Genomic DNA, 20,525 nt, shown 5'->3' with positions numbered 1-20,525 from the left:
CACTCGAGCAACTATGACGAAAACACTAAGCAAGCCTGTATCTGACACATTAAAGGAAATGATTGTAGAAAGGAGGTTGTGCTTGCTGTTAATCATTGAATTGGTGCAGAGGCTGGTATCTGCTCAGTGGACTCGGCAAGAGACAATGAGAGCACAAACGTAAAAAGAAATAACACCTAGCAGAGTGGAAAGGATTGGGGGGAAAACACATTTTTCCTTATTTTAGTGAAGTGTGTTCACCTGTCACGCACGCTGACAGTATCAAAGAATAGCTGGAAGACTTTGTGGTGATTCTTATCAGTGAAGATGTTGGCTGTTCATCTCATTTCCTTCTTTTTCTCCAAACTCCAGGAGGACCCCACAAAGAAGGTGAGTGCTACACACACAAACACAAGTCTGTTTCAAACAGTGCATATAATTAATACAGCCCTGGTAATGAGGGGGTTTGAAGCTCTACAGTTATTTAAAGTCTTCTCAGTTATGAAAGTGTAAGCTGCTAATGCACTGAATTTATGCTCTTGATTGGAAATCGTATTTTAAATGCAACTCTACTCGCTACATTAATCATCAGAGATATATTTGCCACCAATGACAAACTTACTCTTCTAATGTGTTGTTTCCTGATTTACTTCTTGGGCAGTTCTATCAGGATTTATCCAGAAAGAGAAAGTGATTAAAAGAAGGACAAATCTCTGATGATTTCTTTGAGGATTTGCAGAAATGCACGTGACTAAAATTAAGTCAACGAGACATGGCAGAAGTCAGTAGAGTAATATAAATGATCAAGGTGAAATGTGGGATCATTAGTCACTGTGTCACCATTTATCTTTATCTGAACAATCATTAACAACTTTCCCTGGCAGTGTCGCTGCTCCTCTTAGTCCACATTGGATCGCACATTTTCACCCGGGACAAAGTATGGACACTCCTACAATCACACTGTCCTCGCTCACGCTACACTCACACTCTGGCACTTATATCGTAAAACCTCAGGGTGTTGTCCTATGAGCACATGCTCCACGGCGACGGTTCAGCTGTGAATACAGCACACGGGGTGTGGCTGATGATCTTCAGCTTTTTTGTTTTGTACTACTTCCTAACTCATTTACAGAGACAGTTTGGCATGTTGAGTTACTGTTACAACATCACTGAGTTTCAAATTCAGATTATTAACCCCAAAATTCAAAACATATGTGAAAAGACATCAGATACATGAAAAAAATCCTTCATATCTGAAATACAAGAAAAAAGTTGCTTTTTTAAACTTTTTCTCTGTTGATCAGATGTTCAAATTGATTCTGGTGAATTTTGATATGTAATATTATAAAGCTGTGATGAGGCATGTAACAGTAACAGAGGATATAAAAAGAAAAGTAACTGAATGAGAGAAGCAAAACTAGTCTGACACCTAATAAGAAAGTCCACAAAATACAAATGAGAGAGAGAGAAATATACATTTTTCTCTCTTTCATCCCTTCTTGTTCGAGTGAAAATCCAGCGGTACATCTCACTTTGTTTTGCTCTCTGTGTTCTGTGTCTCTTTCAGGTCGACAGGTTTCTGCATGCAATGCGCCTCCATGATGACCAGTTAATTGATATCTCAGCTCGTTTCCAGGCTGAAATGAAGAAGGGGCTCTCAGCTGAAAGTTCGGCCGCCGCAGCTGTAAAAATGCTGCCGACACATGTCCGCTCCACTCCTGATGGCTCAGGTTACTCGTGTTAATGTCCCTTTTATTAGGGCTGCTGGGCAGATCTTAAAAAAAAGAAGAAGACTGCCATTGTTTTGAAGTAAAAGCAAGAGATTAAAGATCTTCCTTCTCTTTCAACCACTCTTGCAGAGAAGGGACAGTTTCTGGCACTGGATCTTGGAGGCTCCAAGTTTAAGGTGCTCCAGGTTAAGGTGAGAGAGGGGATGGGGGTCAGGAAGGGAGGAGTGGAGATGGAGGAGAAGATATACCCTATGTCAAAGGAGCTGTTCAATGGGAGAGCACCAGAGGTAAGAATAAAAAGATCTGAAAGTAGATTTGAGGAGGATTCAACAAGCAAGAAGAAGAGATTTGAACTTCTCCCTCTTCATTGTCTTTGTGTATGTAGTTATTTGACCATGTGTCAGAATCTCTGAAGGACTTTCTTCACGTAAAGAACATCAGTCTGGATAAGAAACATCCTCTGGCATTCACTTTTTCCTTCCCCTGCGAACAGACCCGCTTGGATAAGGTATGACTCTCTACATCGAGACATCCGGTTTTCATGAGCTGTACCTGTAGTGTGTTATACTCCACGTGCTGACATCTGTCTGTCTTTTTAGATTTAGATCCCATAATCATTCGAACCACTTTTTTCCTCTTGCAGGGATTACTGTTGAGCTGGAGTAAGAACTGCCGGGCTCGAGGCCTTCAGGGGAAAGATGTGGTCCAGGCTCTCAGAGAGGCTATTGACAGAACTGGGGTGGGTTGCCAGTGCTTGCTTCCATAATTTACCCATAAACTATCTGCAGAAACTGAGACATGATGAGAAATATAACGTAAGATGAAGTGGAAAAATAAAGAGTTGAACCCATCTGATACCCACTATGTAAACTGAACAGTATAACCTGGTTTATCTCTTTAATAACGCCCTCTGCAGGGAATGGACATAGAAGTGTTAGCGATGGTTAATGATACTGTGGCGACAATGATGACCTGTGGTTTTGATGATCAGTACTGCGATGTAGGGCTCATCATTGGTAAGTAGATTCACATAATTCAACTAGTCTCTTGTGTCCTTTTACAGAAACTATTGTTTTGTATGAGTGTGACATGTACATGAGCAGCCATCACTCTAAACTTCTTCTGTAGTTCATTTAAATAAGCATAAAGTTATCCAGTGTTCAGTAAAACAAAGCAAATGTTCTGCATTAAAACTAGAAAAAGCTTGAAACCAAAATTCTGTATTATAAATTAGGTTTTATTCTGGTTTCTTTTTTATCTAGTGAGCCTTTGGAGCCCTTACGATTGATGCATAATTATCTAAACATAGCTAATAGATATTATCTAATCAAAGATAACTGCATATTAGTGACAAGAAATAGTGCTGACTGTAAATGCAAAAGGCATCAATAACTCTGATTCTGCAAATCTACTCCAAACTTTGTGTTTTAACTTTTGCAAAACACGTTTAAATATTTTTAGATTAATTCTTATTTATGTTTTTTGTGCAAACACATGGAAACAATGACAATATTTTGCAAGAGAAGACAAAGCACACTTACCCATAGTCATCTTGCTCCCTCTGGTGGTTTGCTGTGCATGTGTGGATATTGAATTAGATGTGAAGTATAGACAGATAGAACCATTAACGTATCCTGTTTATTGTAGTAATCTTAATGGAATCAGTCTATGTATCCTGTGTGTTTGGGTGCTTACAGGCACAGGCACCAACGCGTGTTACATGGAGGAGCTGCGTCATGTTGACCTGGTGGAGGGAGACGAGGGCAGGATGTGTGTGAACACCGAGTGGGGAGGCTTTGGGGACGATGGGGCCCTGAGTGATTACATAACAGAGTTTGATCAGGATGTTGATGCAACCTCTATCAATCCTGGAAAACAAATGTAAGGAAAGCAGCTTTGTCTTTTCTTTTGATATAAAATAGTGTGTCCATTAAGACGTCCTTCATTTCTTTATGACTTCCAAAGATAAATTTGAAATAGGTGCAACTTTCTTAGGGAAGTTTTCTTGTAATTTCTTAGAGTAAGGGATAGTTCTCCAGGCTTCTTGGAGGACTTTTCTTTGGATGATGGCTGCCTTTTGTTCTGCCAAGAAGATCACACACTGCTTCAGTGATATTAAGGTCTGGGTTCTGGGGAGGCCAGTCCATGACTGATACTGTTCCAAGTGGGAGTGTGTTTGGGATCATTATCATGCTGATAATCAGACAGATGCCAATCAGAATCTTTCCTAATGTTATTGCATGGTGTCAAAATCTGATCTGATGGTATTTTTCTGTATTTGTAATCCTCAACGCAGCCTGCTGAAATGCAATCCCAAGCAATGACAGGCACCACCATATTTTACAGATGGCTATAGACACACACTGTTGTACCTTTCTTCTGATCATCTCCATCCAGCTTCACAATTAAACCAGAACTTTCAAATTTGGATTACTCACTCCATAAATCCTGTTGATACTAATTTTCAGTCCAGTTTTTGTGTATTTTGCCATACGTGACTTTTGGATAATGTTCTTCTGATGTCGATTTAGCATTCATGCTTTTTTTTTTTTGTCCTCCACTTGTCCAGTTTCCAGTTTTCTTAAGGACACACTGCACATCGTGCTGAGAAATGCCAGCTTTTCAGTTCTAGCTGTTTGGGTCTCAGCTTCTTGGTTCAATATTACCATTTTATGCTTGTCAACCTGTGGCATTTTGGGGATTTTTCATAGATTCAACTAATGAAATGGGAAATAGTTTTTTGTGACAGGCTAACAAACGGCTCAATTTAAAAGCGCCGTTTCATCCCTTCAGTTAGGTGTCTTTTTAATGCTTGAACAAATGTCCATTGTTGGCTTATCAAACTGAAAAAAAAAACATTAATTGAAAAAGTGTCTGATACAAGGACGGGACTAAAAAGTGAAAAAGCAACGAATATCTAAAGAAAAACTCTGAAGAGCTTTCAGAAATGAGTGGCTTAAGATGTTTGCTCAGTACTGTAGAACTCTGTATAAACCTTTTACCCTTTTCTGGTCTATTGTAGCTTTGAGAAGATGGTCAGTGGGATGTATCTGGGTGAGCTAGTGAGGCTGGTTGTGTTAAAGATGGCTAAACTGGGACAGCTGTTTGATGGACTCGTGCCTGATGCCCTGAGGACCAAAGGGAAGATAACCACAGCACACGTGGCAGCCATGGAGGAGTAAGCTGTCTTTATCTCTCTTGGACACCTGGCGTCTGTCCAAAAACAGCATGAATGCCATAAATATTCATTTGTCTCAGGTACAAAAATGGTCTGAAGAACACCAGAGATATTCTCGTGGAGCTCGGTTTGAACCCATCACAAGATGACTGCGTTGCTGTTCAACACGTCAGCACCATCGTGTCCTTCAGGTCCTCCAATCTGGTGGCCGCGGGGCTGGCTGCCATCTTAACCCGAATCAAGCAAAACCGGCATTTGAGGGCATTGAGGATCACTGTGGGAGTGGACGGAACTGTGTACAAGACACATCCGCAGTAAGTCAGTGTGGAAATCACTCAAACCCATATTAGTTTACAACTACTGAGATTAATAAATATGTAACTGATATAACACAAAAAGAGCCAGTACTCTCAACAGTCCTCTTCCTTTCTAACTATGACTAATGGCTGCTGTAAAAAGTTTCTGATATTTTTAAAAAAAATCCAAAATAAATAAAAGTTTGAAGCAAAATCAATTAAACTTCACTCACAAAGAGCCTTGAGTAGAAACTAGAGTTAAGCAATGGATTAAATAAATGACCAAAGACATAAGCTGTTAAATGATTGGGGTAAATTTGTCACACGTGAGTTTAACCTAACATCAACCACACAGTACCACAGCTCAGCACTGCACTCACCACTCATACACAATGAGAATCCTCATGTGCACAATTTGACCTCAACTATAGGCTGTAAATAAAAGATGGACTATTCTGGCTCTGTGGAATTGCCTTAATCTCTCTGATGGCCAGCAGTGGATAAAAAGAAGCCTGTATAGAAGCCTATGGAAAACCTGCCGTGGCTTCTTTGCTCTTCGACCTGAGGTCTCAGTCATGGTTTTAGCATCTCAGCATCCCAATCATCACTTTCAGTGAGTGAAGAAAATCCCGACAAGGCTTGAAAAACTGAACTTTGGAATCCAGTGGATGATGTGTATGATAGTGATGCCCTGATCACCTCTGATAAAGTCAGCGAACCCAACACAACAAACAGGGCCTTGATGAAGAGTTTGGACATAACAGCATCATGTCCTCTCTTACTTGATGAGCTGCAGATCACTAATATAAATACTTCTTAACAAACATCTAAAATAGCCTGATGAAATATCGAATGTTTTGTGTTTCTGTCACTTCTATTCCAGGTATGCTAAACGTCTCCATAAGGTGGTGCGCCGGTTGCTTCCTGAGTGCCAGGTTAGATTCGTCCTCTCGGACAGCGGCAGCAGCAAAGGGGCTGCCCTGGTAACAGCAGTTGCCCAACGCTTGGCATCACGGAAGAGACAGGTTAGAGCGCTGCAAGTTGTATGTCTGTGTTTGTGTGATTCTTCACAGGTGAAATAAAAAAGAAGGGCTTAAATATCTGATAAACAGTATCTCTGGTTTTCCAGGTGGATGAGACACTGGCTCCCTTCAAACTGAGTCAAGAGCAGCTCCAGTTGGTCAAGGCCACGATGAGAGCAGGGCTGGAGGCAGGGCTAAAGAACAAAGGCCCCTCAGCAGTTAAGATGCTGCCCTCTTACGTTTACCATACACCTGATGGCACAGGTCAGAGACAAACGCTGACGTTCTTACAGGCCTCTTAATCAAACCCAAACAGCAGCTACACAATCAATACATTCAGCGTCACCTCTAGCTTTCGCAAAGATGTAACTGCTTTGTTAAAAACTTTTTTAGGAAGTTTGTATTTTTAAAATATAAACAAAGATCATAATTATTATTTTTTTAACCAGAGCGTGGAAAATATCTTGCTTTGGATCTGGGAGGAACCAACTTCAGAGCTATGCTGGTCAAATTCAAGAAAGGCCTTCAAAACAACACACGGCTTTACCATAAAATCTACACTGTACCGCTGGAGATAATGCAGGGAACAGGAGAAGAGGTGAGAAACATGCATATACCGTCAGCACCCTGACAGAAAGCATCAAACTGGGTTTAGTCATTAAGTAATTAAATTAATTATAAGAAGTTGTACACTGCTGACAGTGTTGTCTAAACGAGGTAGGGTTGAATTCTTCTAAAACAGTACTGAAAATCTAACACACAGTTTGTTTGTTTTTTTCTCTCTCTGTTTGTCTCCAGCTGTTTGATCATTTAGCGCAATACGTGAGTGACTTCCTGGACTACATGGGGATGAAGAAAGCACATCTTCCAGCAGGCTTCACCTTCTCTTTCCCCTGTGAGCAGACGGCCATTGACACGGTACGTCAAAATCGTTTGTTGCAGCCACAGAAAACCTGGCTGCACCTTATTTTACAGTGAAGCAGTAAAACACAATAAGCTAGACTTTGTATCAAAGTGGTTAAATTAGAAATAGTATGCCCTGGCCTGGTGGCCTGGCTGCCCCTGAGTGGATCGGGGGCAGGCGTGGGGGTTTGGGGTTCGGGGGTGCTTCGCCTCCGTGCTGGGGCTCTGGCTGGGCCTTGGGGGCTTCGGTCCTCGTCGGTGTGTCACCGAGGTTGTGGGCGGGTGGGTGCACGGGGGCTCAGCCCTGGCGCAGGGGGCCTCTTGTGCATCGGCCTAACTGGGGGGCTCTTCAACTGGCGGGGAGGTTGTTCCATCCTTGCAGGAGTCCACTCTGCAGGTGGGGGAGAGACATAGGAGAGGTGGAGAATAAACTTAACCTGGGTGTCTGTTGTCTTGTGTAGTCTGGGAGATGACCTGGACCTGGGCTCCCTTGCCTTGGTGGGTACCAGAGGACAGGGGTGCCTACTGGGGTCAGCGGGGGAGCTGGCCCTAGGGAGGGGCATCCTCCCCTCCCTCCTTTTCCTCCCCATCCCCGGCTACCTCCCTCTTCCCGCTCCACCACACTCACCCACACAGGTAGGGCCTTGGGGTGCGGGTGTGTCACCAGGGTGCAAGGGAGACATCCCCCCCCCCCTCCCCTCTGTCCCCTTCTGGCCACCTGTGCCTCAATTTTATCTCACAACTTAGACATCCACATTACTTACACTCTCATAACACACACATATATATAGGGCCTTGAGGGTGGGCACGTTAACGGCGTACAGTGGACGGTCTGTGTACTCAAACCTACCTCTGGCGCCGGTGCCCACCTCTCAATTTTAAATCCATGTAGACATTGAGGGTTCTCGGGAGGGGCCGTGCTAACACCTGCTGCTCTCTGGCAGCAGCACCATGCTCTCCCTTGTTTTAAATGCACTTTAGAACAACACGCAGCAACACTACACATGAGCGGGAGGAGGGAGGTATGGGGTCTTCACACACCCCCGTTCTCTGCTAGCCGGCGGGGGGGCTGGGAGGAGATGTTGGCTGTCCGATTGGCCTCCCTGCTGCTGCGGAGCCTGGGACGGTCTGCTTGCCTCCACCCCGGGGGGAAGGGTAACATCTCTTGGGTCTGGGTTCTGTTTCCCCCTCTGGGGGCGAGGGTACCTGGACCCGGGGTATAGAGTATGTTTGGGGAGTGTGATTGTGTGTACATGTCCATTTATGTCAATCCTTACGTTGGGTGAGTGCTGAGTGTTTGTATATGTGTGCATGAGGGTGGGAATGCATGTTTGTGTCTGTGTGTGCCTGTTTGTCTGTGTCTATATGTCAGTTTAGACTCCACCTCTCTGGGAACTCCCAGGCCCTCCAGGGCCTATCTCCCCTCACCACACTCCCTGCCGGTGACTGATGCCCTCAGGGGTCGGTGCATTGGTGGTTCTTGGTGTCCGGGACTGGGCGCTGAGGTATGTACCAGCTCACTCCCGGTGGCTACCTGGCGCCTGTTGCTCGGTCAGGCCTCCTCCTCCTCCATGAAGCAGGCATGCCTCCATGCCTGCTTCATGCCCTGGGGGACGGGGCTATGGCTCTCTACATCCTCTTGCAGACCATTACATGTGGAAACCATTTGAATACAAGCGCGCTGATCCACACAGGTGTGCACACGGATGTTCACTGTTCGTAGACTTAAATTAAACCTTTCTCGGCTGCTACTTCAAAGCACATTGTGCGCCGTCTGTCCTGCGTGCTGCACAACAACATTGAATATTTAGTACTTACTGCTGTTTACACTTAGCTAGATTAATGTGATGGTGTTGTGTTTAGTATGTTGCTTTGGTTTTTTTTGCTTGTTTTCTATTCTTTTTCTCTCAACAGGTGATCCAGGAGATTCCCCCCCCACTTCTCACTGTCCCTCTCCCCTTCTGTTTTTCTTTTCCTTCCTCTTTCTTTCTCCCTTTCCTATCCCTCACTCATGTCTGTCCCGTCTGTAACAACTGAAAATAAAATAAAATAAATAATAAAAACAAAGGTCGATCAAATAGACCAATACGGCAATGCCACGATGATCGATTTGGCAAAATAAATCCATTGGGTATCCTTGTTGGTCTTCAGACAACAATTCTGACGGCTAAAGAACCAAATGGGACAGGCAAAAAAAAAGGAAAAAAAAGAAATAGTATGCCCTGTGAGGGACTGGCAACCTGTCCGAGTTTGACCTGGTTTAACACACCGTGTCCCTGCTGGGACAGGCTTCAGCCCTCAGATACAGTTGGATAAGCTGTTAAGAAAACTGACCGATGGATGGAAATAATTCTTATTAGACAACCAAACCACCTTGAACCTGTTCTAAATAATTAGAAACATCATATAGTGCTGATAAAAGTAACAATATTTAGACCCGCTGTCACAGTCTGGCGAGGGCAGACTGTATGTGTTGACAAAAGGACCCAAAACGCAGACTCCAAAAACTGAACGTGGCGTGGATTTAACAAAAATCAAACCGTTTATTGAGGCTAGCAAAAAGGGTACAAACAAAAGGGCATTGGTGAAACTAAACAATAACCTAAACTGGGTGAACTAAAACTAAACATGAAAAAACCTTAAACATGGTGAACTGACATAGATTCCTGAAGTAGTGACATGGATGAGCAGACGACCTGACAAAGAATGACTGAAAGCACACGGACTAAATACACACAGGCGGATAATGAGGGAAGTGGGAACACATGGAGAAACAGCTGACACAAGGAGAGAGTAACACTAAAAACATTGAACATAGGAACACAGGACCCCTTCAAAATAAAACAGGAAATATAATGAGACGCAGACCTGACAACATAAGACACACAGACATGAAACACACGGAGGGCAAGAGAGACTTCACAGGGGTTGAAAACACAAGGGGGAACTAATAAGCAAATGCACATAGGAAACTTAATAAGCTTAAACATACACTATAAACATCAAAAGAACTAAAACTCAAAACACTGGGTCATAAGACCCAGGATCGTGACACCCGCTCATTAGAAGAAAACTGTAGCTTTACACTGTCTTAAAATTACACTGGTTCACACGGTTGTTTCCCTTCCAGGCTGGATGTTGTTCAAAGTCCTGTGGAGTATATTATTTGGTATCTGATTTCCTCAAAGTGCTGCTCTCATAAAGGTTAAAGGCCACAGATTGTAGATTGATGTAGCAAACCTGACATCACTCACTGGTTTCTAAAGTCTGCATTTTGAAGCCTCAACATTTTAGCCACCAACTTGTTAGTTTTTTGGAGCCAGAAGTTATTATATTTGGATGAGAGGGTGGCCTGTTATCAGTTAACACTAGATAGCTTGGTTGCATCTGTGAACTGTATAGGGACACATAAAGACAAAACACTGACAGACTAACTGAGAGACTGATAGAAAACTGAAGCACAAACTTGTTGTTCAAGCTCATACCACACAGGAAGCCACGTGTAAGATGGATGATGGGGGGCATCACAGACATCATCATCAACTCATTCAGTTACATTCAGCTCTCTTAGATCTATAGGCAAAGATCCTTAACATGTCCCAAGGTCACGGCTCAAACAAAAAGCCTTTGTAGTCGCTGTGCCACATTTGTAGGATCATCTGGTTGTTGTTGTCATTATGTTTATTGCTTATTGTTTATGGTCCATATGTCCACCTTTGAGTATTTCAATGTAATTACACACATACATATATAGCTGTATTTAAATGTGCTTTACAAATAAATTGTACTCACTGGCTATAGTTCCATGAGAAATGCTCCAAAAGAGATGAACACTTACAAACACAGATGAGAGGTACAATTCAGTGAATCAGCACAGGTGAGGCCATTGAAATAACAGACACTCAGTCGTCTGTTAATTAAAGCGACAACATCCAAAACTCGAGCACACAGATAGACAAGTTGTTTTTTGTTTTAAATCACCTCTCAGTGCAACTGTCTTATTGCTCTGATGTTGGGCATTTTAAAATATGAATCTATGGGCACTGACTAGCCTCAAGTGGAACTAGCCTTTTTGGCACTTGATCATTCGACGTTCTCAGAATGTTATATTTACAGAACTGTTCTGTTAAATAAAAATGTAAACAGACTCCTAAAGCAGTAGCATTATTATTTCTGTAGCAGTTTGTAATCTTTTTCAACCTTTGGATGTTCTGTAGGGTATCCTGGTTAGCTGGACCAAAGGCTTCAAGGCCACAGACTGCGAAGGACATGATGTTGTTAACTTGCTACGGGAGGCCATCAAAAGACGTAACGTGAGTCAATAAAAACAACAGAGTAAAGATTTAAAATGATGGCCAGGTTTTAAACAGATGAGGGGAAGAAACATTACATCAGATTGGTACACGTCTAGGCTAACAGGAACATTACAATGCATTTGTGGGTGTGCGCACACAGGAGTATGACTTGGACATAGTAGCAGTGGTCAATGACACAGTTGGGACAATGATGAGCTGTGCCTATGAAGACCCTCAGTGTGAAGTTGGACTGATTGCAGGTATGTGGCCTCAAGGGTGAAGAAATGCTAAGTTAAGAATAAGCTTATAGTTATGATGGTTCATTTAAGAATTTTAAATGCAAAGAACAGTATTATAATATTTGACGTAATAAGGAAATAAGCTATATGAGTCTGTTTTACAGGAACTGGGTCAAATGCTTGTTACATGGAGGAACTCAAGAACATTGAGAAGATTAGACAAAAGAAACAGAAAACAGAAGGAGACGAGGAGACACCTGAAGCAGTGGAGGACAAGGTGGAAGGACTTGCTTGTTGGGAGCTAAAAACATATTGTTAAAACATAATTAAACACTTTATGTGTGTGTGTGTTTCCCTCTCTCATCAGGATGATGGGTCAAAAGGAGATAAGAAGGCGGAGACTTCTGAGACATCAAAGATGTGTATAAACACGGAGTGGGGGGGTCTGGGTGATGATGGATCCTTGGATGACATCATCACACCTTTTGATGCTGAGGTGGACCACAACTCAGTAAACTCTGGAAAACAAAGGTTAGCTACACTCACCTTACTGTGTATGTATGATGACGCCTACTTGAGGCACACACATAAAATTTGATGTTTTATGACTGATTTTTTTAAACATACTGTGACACATATGTGTCTCGTGTAGTAGTTAGTTGATGTTTTTGAGATTTATTCAGTAACTTGTAGCAAGTTGAGATGGTCACACAACATTTTTACAAGTTTATGTTCGTGTTTATAGGTTTGAAAAGCTCACCAGTGGGATGTATTTAGGTGAAATTGTCCGAGAGGTATTACTGGATCTAACAAGAGGAGGTTTGCTGTTCAGAGGACGCGTCACGGAAACCTTAAAAACACCTGGAATATTCCAAACTAAATATCTGTCACAAATAGAGAGGTAGGACAAATGATGCCTATGTTTGTGCTATTTTTTGATAGATTTAAAGTATTCATAATTTAACATGAATATTGCATTTTCTGCTGTGTAACTGTGTTGTCTCCCTCCAGTGACCGTTTGGCTCTACTGCAAGTCAGATCTATTCTCCAGCACCTGGGGCTCAACAGTACCTGCGATGACAGCATCATTGTCAAAGAGGTACAAGATAGAAAAGCAACATGCCACACAGTAACCTCCTACAGACTGCATCACAAATTCAATGTTTTCCTCTTTTACAAGGTATAAAAATTTTAACAATTAAGCCATTGTGTATGTGTTTTGACCCGGACCACGTCGCTTACTTCCAGCAGATATTTTGATCTAGTGCAAACAATGCACAGGTGTAATTTGTAATAACCTTGGCTGTTTTACAGGGTTTTTGCAAAGTGGAACACTGAGGCCAAAGACGGCTCTCAACTTTTATTTAGCCTGTTGGTATCTTAAAGAAAGACGCACCTGAAATTTTCTGTGTCTTCTCCATTAACTTGCCTCCACCAGTGTGTGAATGTGAGAGTGAATGAATAGTGGTAAAGCGCTTTGGGTGCCTAGAAAAGCGCTATATAAATGCAATCCATTATTATCATTATTATTAAGCCATGTTGGTGAGCCATCTTGCACAACAGAAAGACTAGACAAACTCTGGGTACACTAAAAATAAATATTTAGTAATGTTATTGGTTACAACTTTGTTTGTGGACATCAGAAAGTCTAATTTCAGCGAGGAATTGGAGGACTGTGACTGTCAGACTTTTGAACCTTGTAAGCAACTGTTAAAACTAAGCATTGTCCTTGAAAAGTAGCATTGTTATATTGTTATTTCTGGTATCGATCCAACCCTCCAGATATTAATGGAGAGAGGAAGCCCTCAGATTTTTCTCACATCACATCATGTACATAATGCTCTAGATTTTTCTGCCATACTAGATGTGATACAGCCACCAGTTGCTAGGGGAAAGTACTGTATGTATTCCCCGACTATTTGGAAGTGGTTTCTGCATTTTGCTGGCTCTCGCTGAGTGAAACTGGCTGCAAAGAATCAGAAACCTGCTTGTGATTTCTTCAGTTGCTAGCATACAGGCATGATAGCCTCTAATTTTTCATGTTTGTCTGAAAATTCTCTTGCAGCCAGTTGGGGAATAATAATTTTTCTGACTAACAGTTAAAATGTTTGAATAAAAGTCTGGAAACTGTTTCCTAAGTGTATGGATACCTGGTTGAAATGAATGAACATAAACAGTCTTGCTAACCATAACTGATGGTTAAAAGCAGTCCAGATATCCAGATTAAAATAAGTTTAAATTAACAAACAATCAGTTGTGCTGTTGGAAAGATTCTTCATCTGCCTTTACTGTAAAAGCTTTCTGCCATTTAAATAAATTAATTAAAAAAAAATGCTGCCCATAAGTCAAAATTTTCTTTAATATCTTGAAATTCTGAGCTAAATTTTGAGATACCCAACTTGAAATTTCCACAAAATTTGGACTTATGGACAGCTTTCATTAATTTTTTTTACAGTAACAGAAATAAGGTTATCATCAGATATAGTTTGGGAAGTAGTTCAAAGAAATATGCTCTCTGCTTCAACCTTACCTTGAGGTTGGGTAATATTCTTCATATTATTTGTGTGGTGCATTGTCTGGCTGAGAAAACTGTGACGCCAGGAGACTGTTACCTGTTGCAATATTGATAAAGGTTTCCATTGTTGCTTAGGTATGTGGAGCGGTATCGCGCCGAGCAGCAGAGCTGTGTGGGGCAGGCATGGCAACCGTGGTAGATAAGATCAGAGAGAACCGAGGACTGGACCATCTGAACATCACTGTAGGGGTTGATGGTGCACTCTACAAACTACACCCACAGTGAGTTAATTTAATAAAAATATTGTTTGTTTGTTTTGGGTGCAGTGATGTGTTGGGTGTGTGTCAGGTGTATACTGTACTTTCATTTTAACCTTTCATAATTATTCAAACAGCTTGGTTAAAACATTTTCTGTTGTTTCTAGTTTTTCTGGAGTCCTTCAAGAGACTACCAGAGTTTTGGCTCCTCAGTGTAACGTGACCTTCTTGCCTTCAGAGGAAGGCAGCGGGAAAGGTGCTGCCCTGATTACTGCTGTAGCCAGGCAGAAGCGAGATCGTTGACTTCACACACCTGGAAAAAAGAAAGATGTCCGAAGATGTTTTTTCACTTTTTGCATTCAGTTGCACTGCTGTTTCTTTGTTGGGTTTTTGTTGGGGTTTTTTTGCACTACCAAAATTCTGTATTGGCCTAAGAGAGTTTCAGACTGTGTGGATGGAAGATGGAAGCATTGCTGCCTGTGATTAAATCACTGTTTGTAATAAATTTTAAAAGAACTGTAATTGGTTTGAATTGACTATTATATTAAGGGTGTGCCAGTCAACACTCTGACACTATGTTTGCTTCAGCTTAGTTAACTTAATCCATGTTAGTTAAGTTAAATAGAAGAAAACTTCTTCTATTATCTTTACTGCTCACAAATAACATAAAATAAAATATATGTAACTTGATAAGCCTTCTGTGTTAATCCACGGTTATCTGTGTTTGCAATAAATGGACAATGTCATTTGAACTGAAATGAAAACCTGGCATAAGACAACCCACTGTGGTTTAATATATATGCTTCAAACCCAAACCCTCCACATTCCAGTCACCAAGTTAGCTGTGGGAAAATGTCAGTCACAGCTGTGTGGTCACATGCCAAAATGAGAAAATCCCAACAATCCTATGAGGAAGTGCTTGGTGACACTGGGGAGGAAGAACATCCTTTAAACAGGAAGAAACTGCCGTCAGAACCATGTTTGGGGTGGGGCAGCAATCTGTGGGCTGTGAGGGGTAAGAGAAGAGAAGTATGAACATAGAGAGACAAGGACAAAACAAAACTTTAGAAAAGAGAAGCCAAAAATTATTGTCAGGTAGCAGAAACATATAAACACATGTGGAGAGGAAATAGGTGAGTGGAGAAGAAGCATCGCAAAACTACAGGACGCTTCAGGGTCACCTGATCCAGCACAAACACAAGTGTCAAGCTTAAAAACTAAAGAGTGTGCATGTCCCAAAACCAAACTGGGAGCTGGATCTAAAGGAGAAGGAGCTGATAGCTAAAGGCTCAGCGTCCTATTCTACTTTTAGAAACTCTAAGATCTTAAATGCTCTGATGGATAATATGATACTATGAGGTCTCAATGATGTGATGGGGCCTAATTATTGAAGACTTTGCATGTAAGGAGAAGGATTTTAGTTTCAGTTGTTGATTTTAGAGGAAGCCAATCAAGCAAATATGGGAGAAATTTACTCTGTTATTCTCCCCCCTGTCTCTCTGCAGTGTTTTGGATTAACTGGCTTTTAAGAGAGATTTTTGAACAATTTAGTGTGGATTTTAATCCACACTAAATTGTGTGTCTTCCTTCTCTCACCCCAACCAGTCGCAGCAGATGGCCGCCCCTCCCTGAGCCTGGTTCTGCCGGAGGTTTCTTCCTGTTAAAAGGGAGTTTTTCCTTCCCACTGTCGCCAAAATGCTTGCTCATAGGGGGTCATATGATTGTTGGGTTTTTCTCAGTGCCTTGAGGCGACTTTTGTTGTGATTTGGCGCTATATAAATAAAATTGAATTGAATTGAATTGAGATGTTTTTCATCATTTCATCAGGTTTGAGTAAAAATAACTTCATTTTTGTCTGAATTTAAAGGTAGAAAATCATTCAAGCTTTTATTTCCCCAAGACATGTCTGGGATTTAAATAACTGATTTCATAGATAAACATGTGTATGACTGATAAGAAGTTGTAGTTAAATACATTTTGTTCCTCTCTTTTACTTAAAGATTTATAGACACTCCTTAGAATTACTTTATATTGTGTAACAGTTGTGAACCTGATGATTTATATGTAAGTGTGTGTAGAAAATATGTAATATTCCGCAAAAGAGAAAGTATACACGGTCATATCGTGTAGACACAAATCTCTTTACACACTGATATCATGGGCATCAGTCTTATTCTAACTAAAAGCAATTACCTGTGCAGCCAACTGTTACAAAATTTTGTGTGTGTGTGTGTGTGTGTGTGTGTGTGTGTGTGTGTGTGTGTGTGTGTGTGTGTGTGTGTGTGTGTGTTTGCTTGCTTGTGGGGGTTAGTCAGCAGTTTCTTAGTTTATTGATGGGGAGCAGGAGGAGGACTGGAATGCTGCTGACCACATTTCCTGACAATAAAAACAACCAATCCTCTGTTCAGTCACTGTACACTGATTCTCTGTCCTTGTGGTCACCCGGCTCTCTCTCTCTCTCTCTAACTGTCTCTGGCCATCTGTGCCATTTTAGTCATTCTCCTTGTCCCTTTTATCTGTCTGGCTGGAGCTTTGCCCAGTCTTTCTGTGTCTTTATCTGTATGTCTGCTCGGTGCATTAGCAGTCCAAGCAGTAACCTGAAGAACTCCAGTGATAGACCGCTGTTGAAAGTTTATTAATTAATTAATTTAAAAGAAAAAAGAAGTAAAGATGAAATTTCAGTCTATGGTCAACTTTAAAATTAGTTTCATTAGGCAAAACTTACAATTTGCGTTGTTGTTTGTTTACACATTTAATCTGAAGCTATTGATCTGATGATACTGCACTGGGTTAATGAGAGGTGCGGTGATCAGTGTGAGGCTAATCCATTCATGACAGATTAGATGATGCGTTGAAGATGAAGACAGGCAGGAAGACAGTAGCGGAGTGTAATAAGTGAAGAGAATAATGCACAGGAACAGTAAATAAAGACAGAGTGCGATAACCACTGCATGACTGATGAATGATGAGGGATTAAAGTAAGGGAGGAAAAATAGTGTGCTAACGGGAGTGAAATACTAGCTAATCTCTCAGGGATTAACATGTGAGAATGCTACCAGCTGAGGGCTACGTCATCCTCACACATACACACAATAATCCCACGCTGTCCTTGTATCAAGCTACTGTCTTCACAGTACAATTTCACAGGCTGCGACACGGCAGCTTTATGTGGCACTGAATGCAAGCGCAGATAGGCTCCTCAAAATATAGCTCCTGCATCCTACAACAGAGCAGAGACTGATAAAAAAGACTGCATCCTTTCTTTTCCTCTAACATTAGGCCTACTAACATTCTTGTCCTTTCTACCTTCCTTCATTGTTTGGCTCGTTCTGTCTCTATCTTTCATTTAAAAACACTCCATCCATCATTTCTCTGATGTTTTTCCTAAAGGGGCCTGTCTTAGGGAGCAAGGCGTCTTTGCTGTGTATTTTTTATTTTATCTTTTGATTGATGGCTCTGTGAATGTGTGTGTCTTTGTCTGCCCTACAAACAAACAATACAAGCTTTCACACACACTCAGAAATTTTCTCCAGTAGATGGGCAGAACTGAGCTATTGCAGCCTACAGTGGAGAGAGCACTGGTCTTATTCTGGATATTGTGTTGCAGTCATTAGTTTTGTGAGAAAATAGACCTTCAGTTTAGTTTCACAGCCCGACTAATTCTCTTCAAAGATACAATGAATCAACGTTTGAATCCCAGGCTTAAACCTCTGAGTGGAGTGGACAGCGGAAGAATTAGACGCCACAATGCATCAAAACATCAGTGTGATGAGAGCTGCTGGACACCAGCTCTGCTGCATCATGGGGAGCCTTTGTTGATTAAGGTAACTAACTTATTTATGGTAAACTGAAAGACCTCTGAGACTGAATAAAGAGGTGACAATGAATATTATTATTATTATTCAATTCAATTCAATTTTATTTATATAGCGCCAAATCACAACAACAGTCGCCTCAAGGCGATCAATCAATAATATTATTAAGAAGAAGAAGAAGAAGAATTTGTTATTAAGCTTCTGAAAATCTGTATCCATTTTTTCCATGTGAAGTACGTTGGAATCAAAATTTTCTGTATATAACTTTAACTTATAATTATCTGTATTATGACTGTATCTGAAAGGACTCCTTTATTTTAGTGCATAAAAATGTTATAATACTGTACACTGATCATTAGAAGTACATTTATATTTACAAATCACAAATCACAGTTTCATAATTGCACACTGGTTTCTCTAAACCTTCCTTGTTTGGTATGCATTCATTATCTGGTATAATTTGTGGTGCCTTGATGTGACCATTTTCTATAATGTTTACAATGCCAGACCTTATAACAGGCGGATTGTTACAGTGTTGTGATTTACAGTCTAAAGACTTAAATAACTGCAGTTAAACTTTTTGTTCTTTGTGTTAGTCAGAGGAAAATTTGATGTTTGACGTGGCAAGTTACTGGATAACGCACTGACCTTGGTGGTATTTTACTATATTTCATATTTGAGTGAAGTGCTTTATGAAACCTATATTTTAGGTTTCATATAGTTGGAGAAATGATCTCCAGCTCAGGTTTCTTCAAGGAAACCATATCATTGTCTAAAATATCAACAGTAAAGTTAACCAGACACTATCGTGCTCCAGTGTTCGTCAGTCTCACACAGAAAAATCCATTGTATTCGTGAGTCATGCATCCAATGCACATAAAGCGGTTTATTTTTTGTTTAAGCAGCGTGCCTCTCATGAGCATAACAAGTAAAGGCAGGCTTGCAGGCAGTGTGTCAAATATATAGTACCCCAGAGAATGAGGAATTCAAAAGCAATAGAGACAGATTGATGCAACAATTAAAAAAAAGACCACAACTGGACTCTGGAATGAATTAATAAACTTTTACAGGTGTCATGTGCTGTAAAAGGCTCAGAAAAGTTTTCCATTAACAGTACTGATACATATCTCTGTTGTCTTCAGCCTTTAAAAAGTAAAAATACAAAAAAAGATTTTTATTTTATTTTTCATGAAGTTGAACGCATGAAAAATAATTAAAAGAAGGTAGAATGAATTTAGAGCCAACTTATTAGATATACAAAATATAATAGTTCTGACCCTAGTCTATCAATGTCCTAAAAAGTGTCTAGAGGCAGCTGTTGTTGCTGCAGTGACAATGTCACATCTGTTTGAAAAGACAGTTTATGAAAGTAGCAGGCTGATGGACTGAATCTTGAGAAAGAAGGCCGAGTGAATGAATGGCCTTCATTCTACTTAAATTATGGTCAAGCAGGTGTAGTGCACAAAAGGAGCGGCAGGTGTGTGTCCTTCTGTTAAACAAAAACAAGCTGAAGCAGTACATCACACTTATCTGCATCACAAACATTCAGTTTATTGTCTAAATGCTCGGTCACGCAGAACAAATACCTTCACCCGTGGGGGAGGTGGGTCAGAAACCAGAAACCTCCATTGTCAGTAAGACAAAGACACTGTGGGACAGTAGACATGTCTTAACTGGAAGGAAGATAGCGTGGAAAAGGCAAAAAGACCATGTAACTTAAGATGAAATGGTACGAATAATAAATAAATGTCTATCCCAAAGATTAATGTGGGGAAAGTGCACTCACATTGCAGTAAATGTGTGAAATATGGCCCGAGGGGTAGCAGTGTAATAACCCCCACTCCTCAAAATCTCATTCAGATGATGAGCCTGTGCTGCTATACTTCACTATATTTCAAGTTGATGTAGATTTCAGGTTGGGGTTTGTTTGTTTTTTTGTTTTTTTTTGTTGTTAATAATTTCAGCCTTTAGCCATTTTTGATTCAGTTATCTAATGTGTGTCCCTTAACTTAGTCAGTATGACCCTGAGGGGAAAAAATATTACCCATTCCTGCTGAGCAGTATCCCGTGCCCACAGGAAACACTTCGTAATGTCCTTAACTTCCTGGTATGTCCCTGAGTTTAGAGAACCAAAGAGCAATAAGTTTCCCTTGAATTTCCTCACAGCTAGCCGGCAGCAGTAACTAAAGTGGCACTTTACAGCAGTCTGAGTAATACCATAACTGTGTGGCTCATTGTCTTCCTGGCACAGGCTAAACAGAATGAAACTTTACAACTTCCTTTTGACAGGACAGCT

The 20,525-nt window shown here is 41.0% G+C and overlaps 1 protein-coding gene across 1 annotated transcript; it reads left to right on the top strand.

The window, feature by feature from the left end:
- Nucleotides 1–127: 127 nt before the first annotated feature.
- On the top strand, nt 128–15,139 carry LOC146678508 (hexokinase HKDC1-like). The gene is made up of 21 exons (XM_085400300.1): nt 128–369; nt 1,547–1,709; nt 1,839–1,996; nt 2,095–2,217; nt 2,353–2,448; nt 2,626–2,725; nt 3,407–3,590; nt 4,732–4,887; nt 4,968–5,201; nt 6,067–6,208; nt 6,313–6,469; nt 6,655–6,803; nt 7,004–7,123; nt 11,326–11,421; nt 11,564–11,663; nt 11,807–11,919; nt 12,010–12,173; nt 12,388–12,543; nt 12,654–12,741; nt 14,293–14,438; nt 14,582–15,139. The coding sequence occupies exons 1-21, from the start codon at nt 307–309 to the stop codon at nt 14,715–14,717; spliced, it is 2,844 nt and encodes a 947-aa protein (XP_085256426.1). The 5' UTR covers nt 128–306; the 3' UTR covers nt 14,718–15,139.
- The last annotated feature ends 5,386 nt before the right edge of the window (nt 15,140–20,525 follow it).

The sequence above is a fragment of the Rhamphochromis longiceps genome, linkage group LG1, assembly GCF_057381845.1.
Source record: "Rhamphochromis longiceps isolate RC_006_pf linkage group LG1, R_longiceps_female_GT1.1, whole genome shotgun sequence".
Classification (NCBI taxonomy): domain Eukaryota; kingdom Metazoa; phylum Chordata; class Actinopteri; order Cichliformes; family Cichlidae; genus Rhamphochromis; species Rhamphochromis longiceps.
The sequence above is the reverse complement of the archived record's forward strand: the minus strand, read 5'-3'. Positions and strand labels throughout refer to the sequence as shown.

What these genes read in the sequence shown, in the direction of transcription:
- LOC146678508 (XM_085400300.1), top strand. Translation starts at nt 307, where the DNA reads ATGTTGGCTGTTCATCTCATTTCCTTCTTTTTCTCCAAACTCCAGGAG. An exon ending in CGATGTAGGGCTCATCATTG is followed by an intron (nt 2,726 to 3,406) that starts GTAAGTAGATTC and finishes GGGTGCTTACAG; the next exon opens with GCACAGGCACCAACGCGTGT. An exon ending in GTGTACAAGACACATCCGCA is followed by an intron (nt 5,202 to 6,066) that starts GTAAGTCAGTGT and finishes CTTCTATTCCAG; the next exon opens with GTATGCTAAACGTCTCCATA.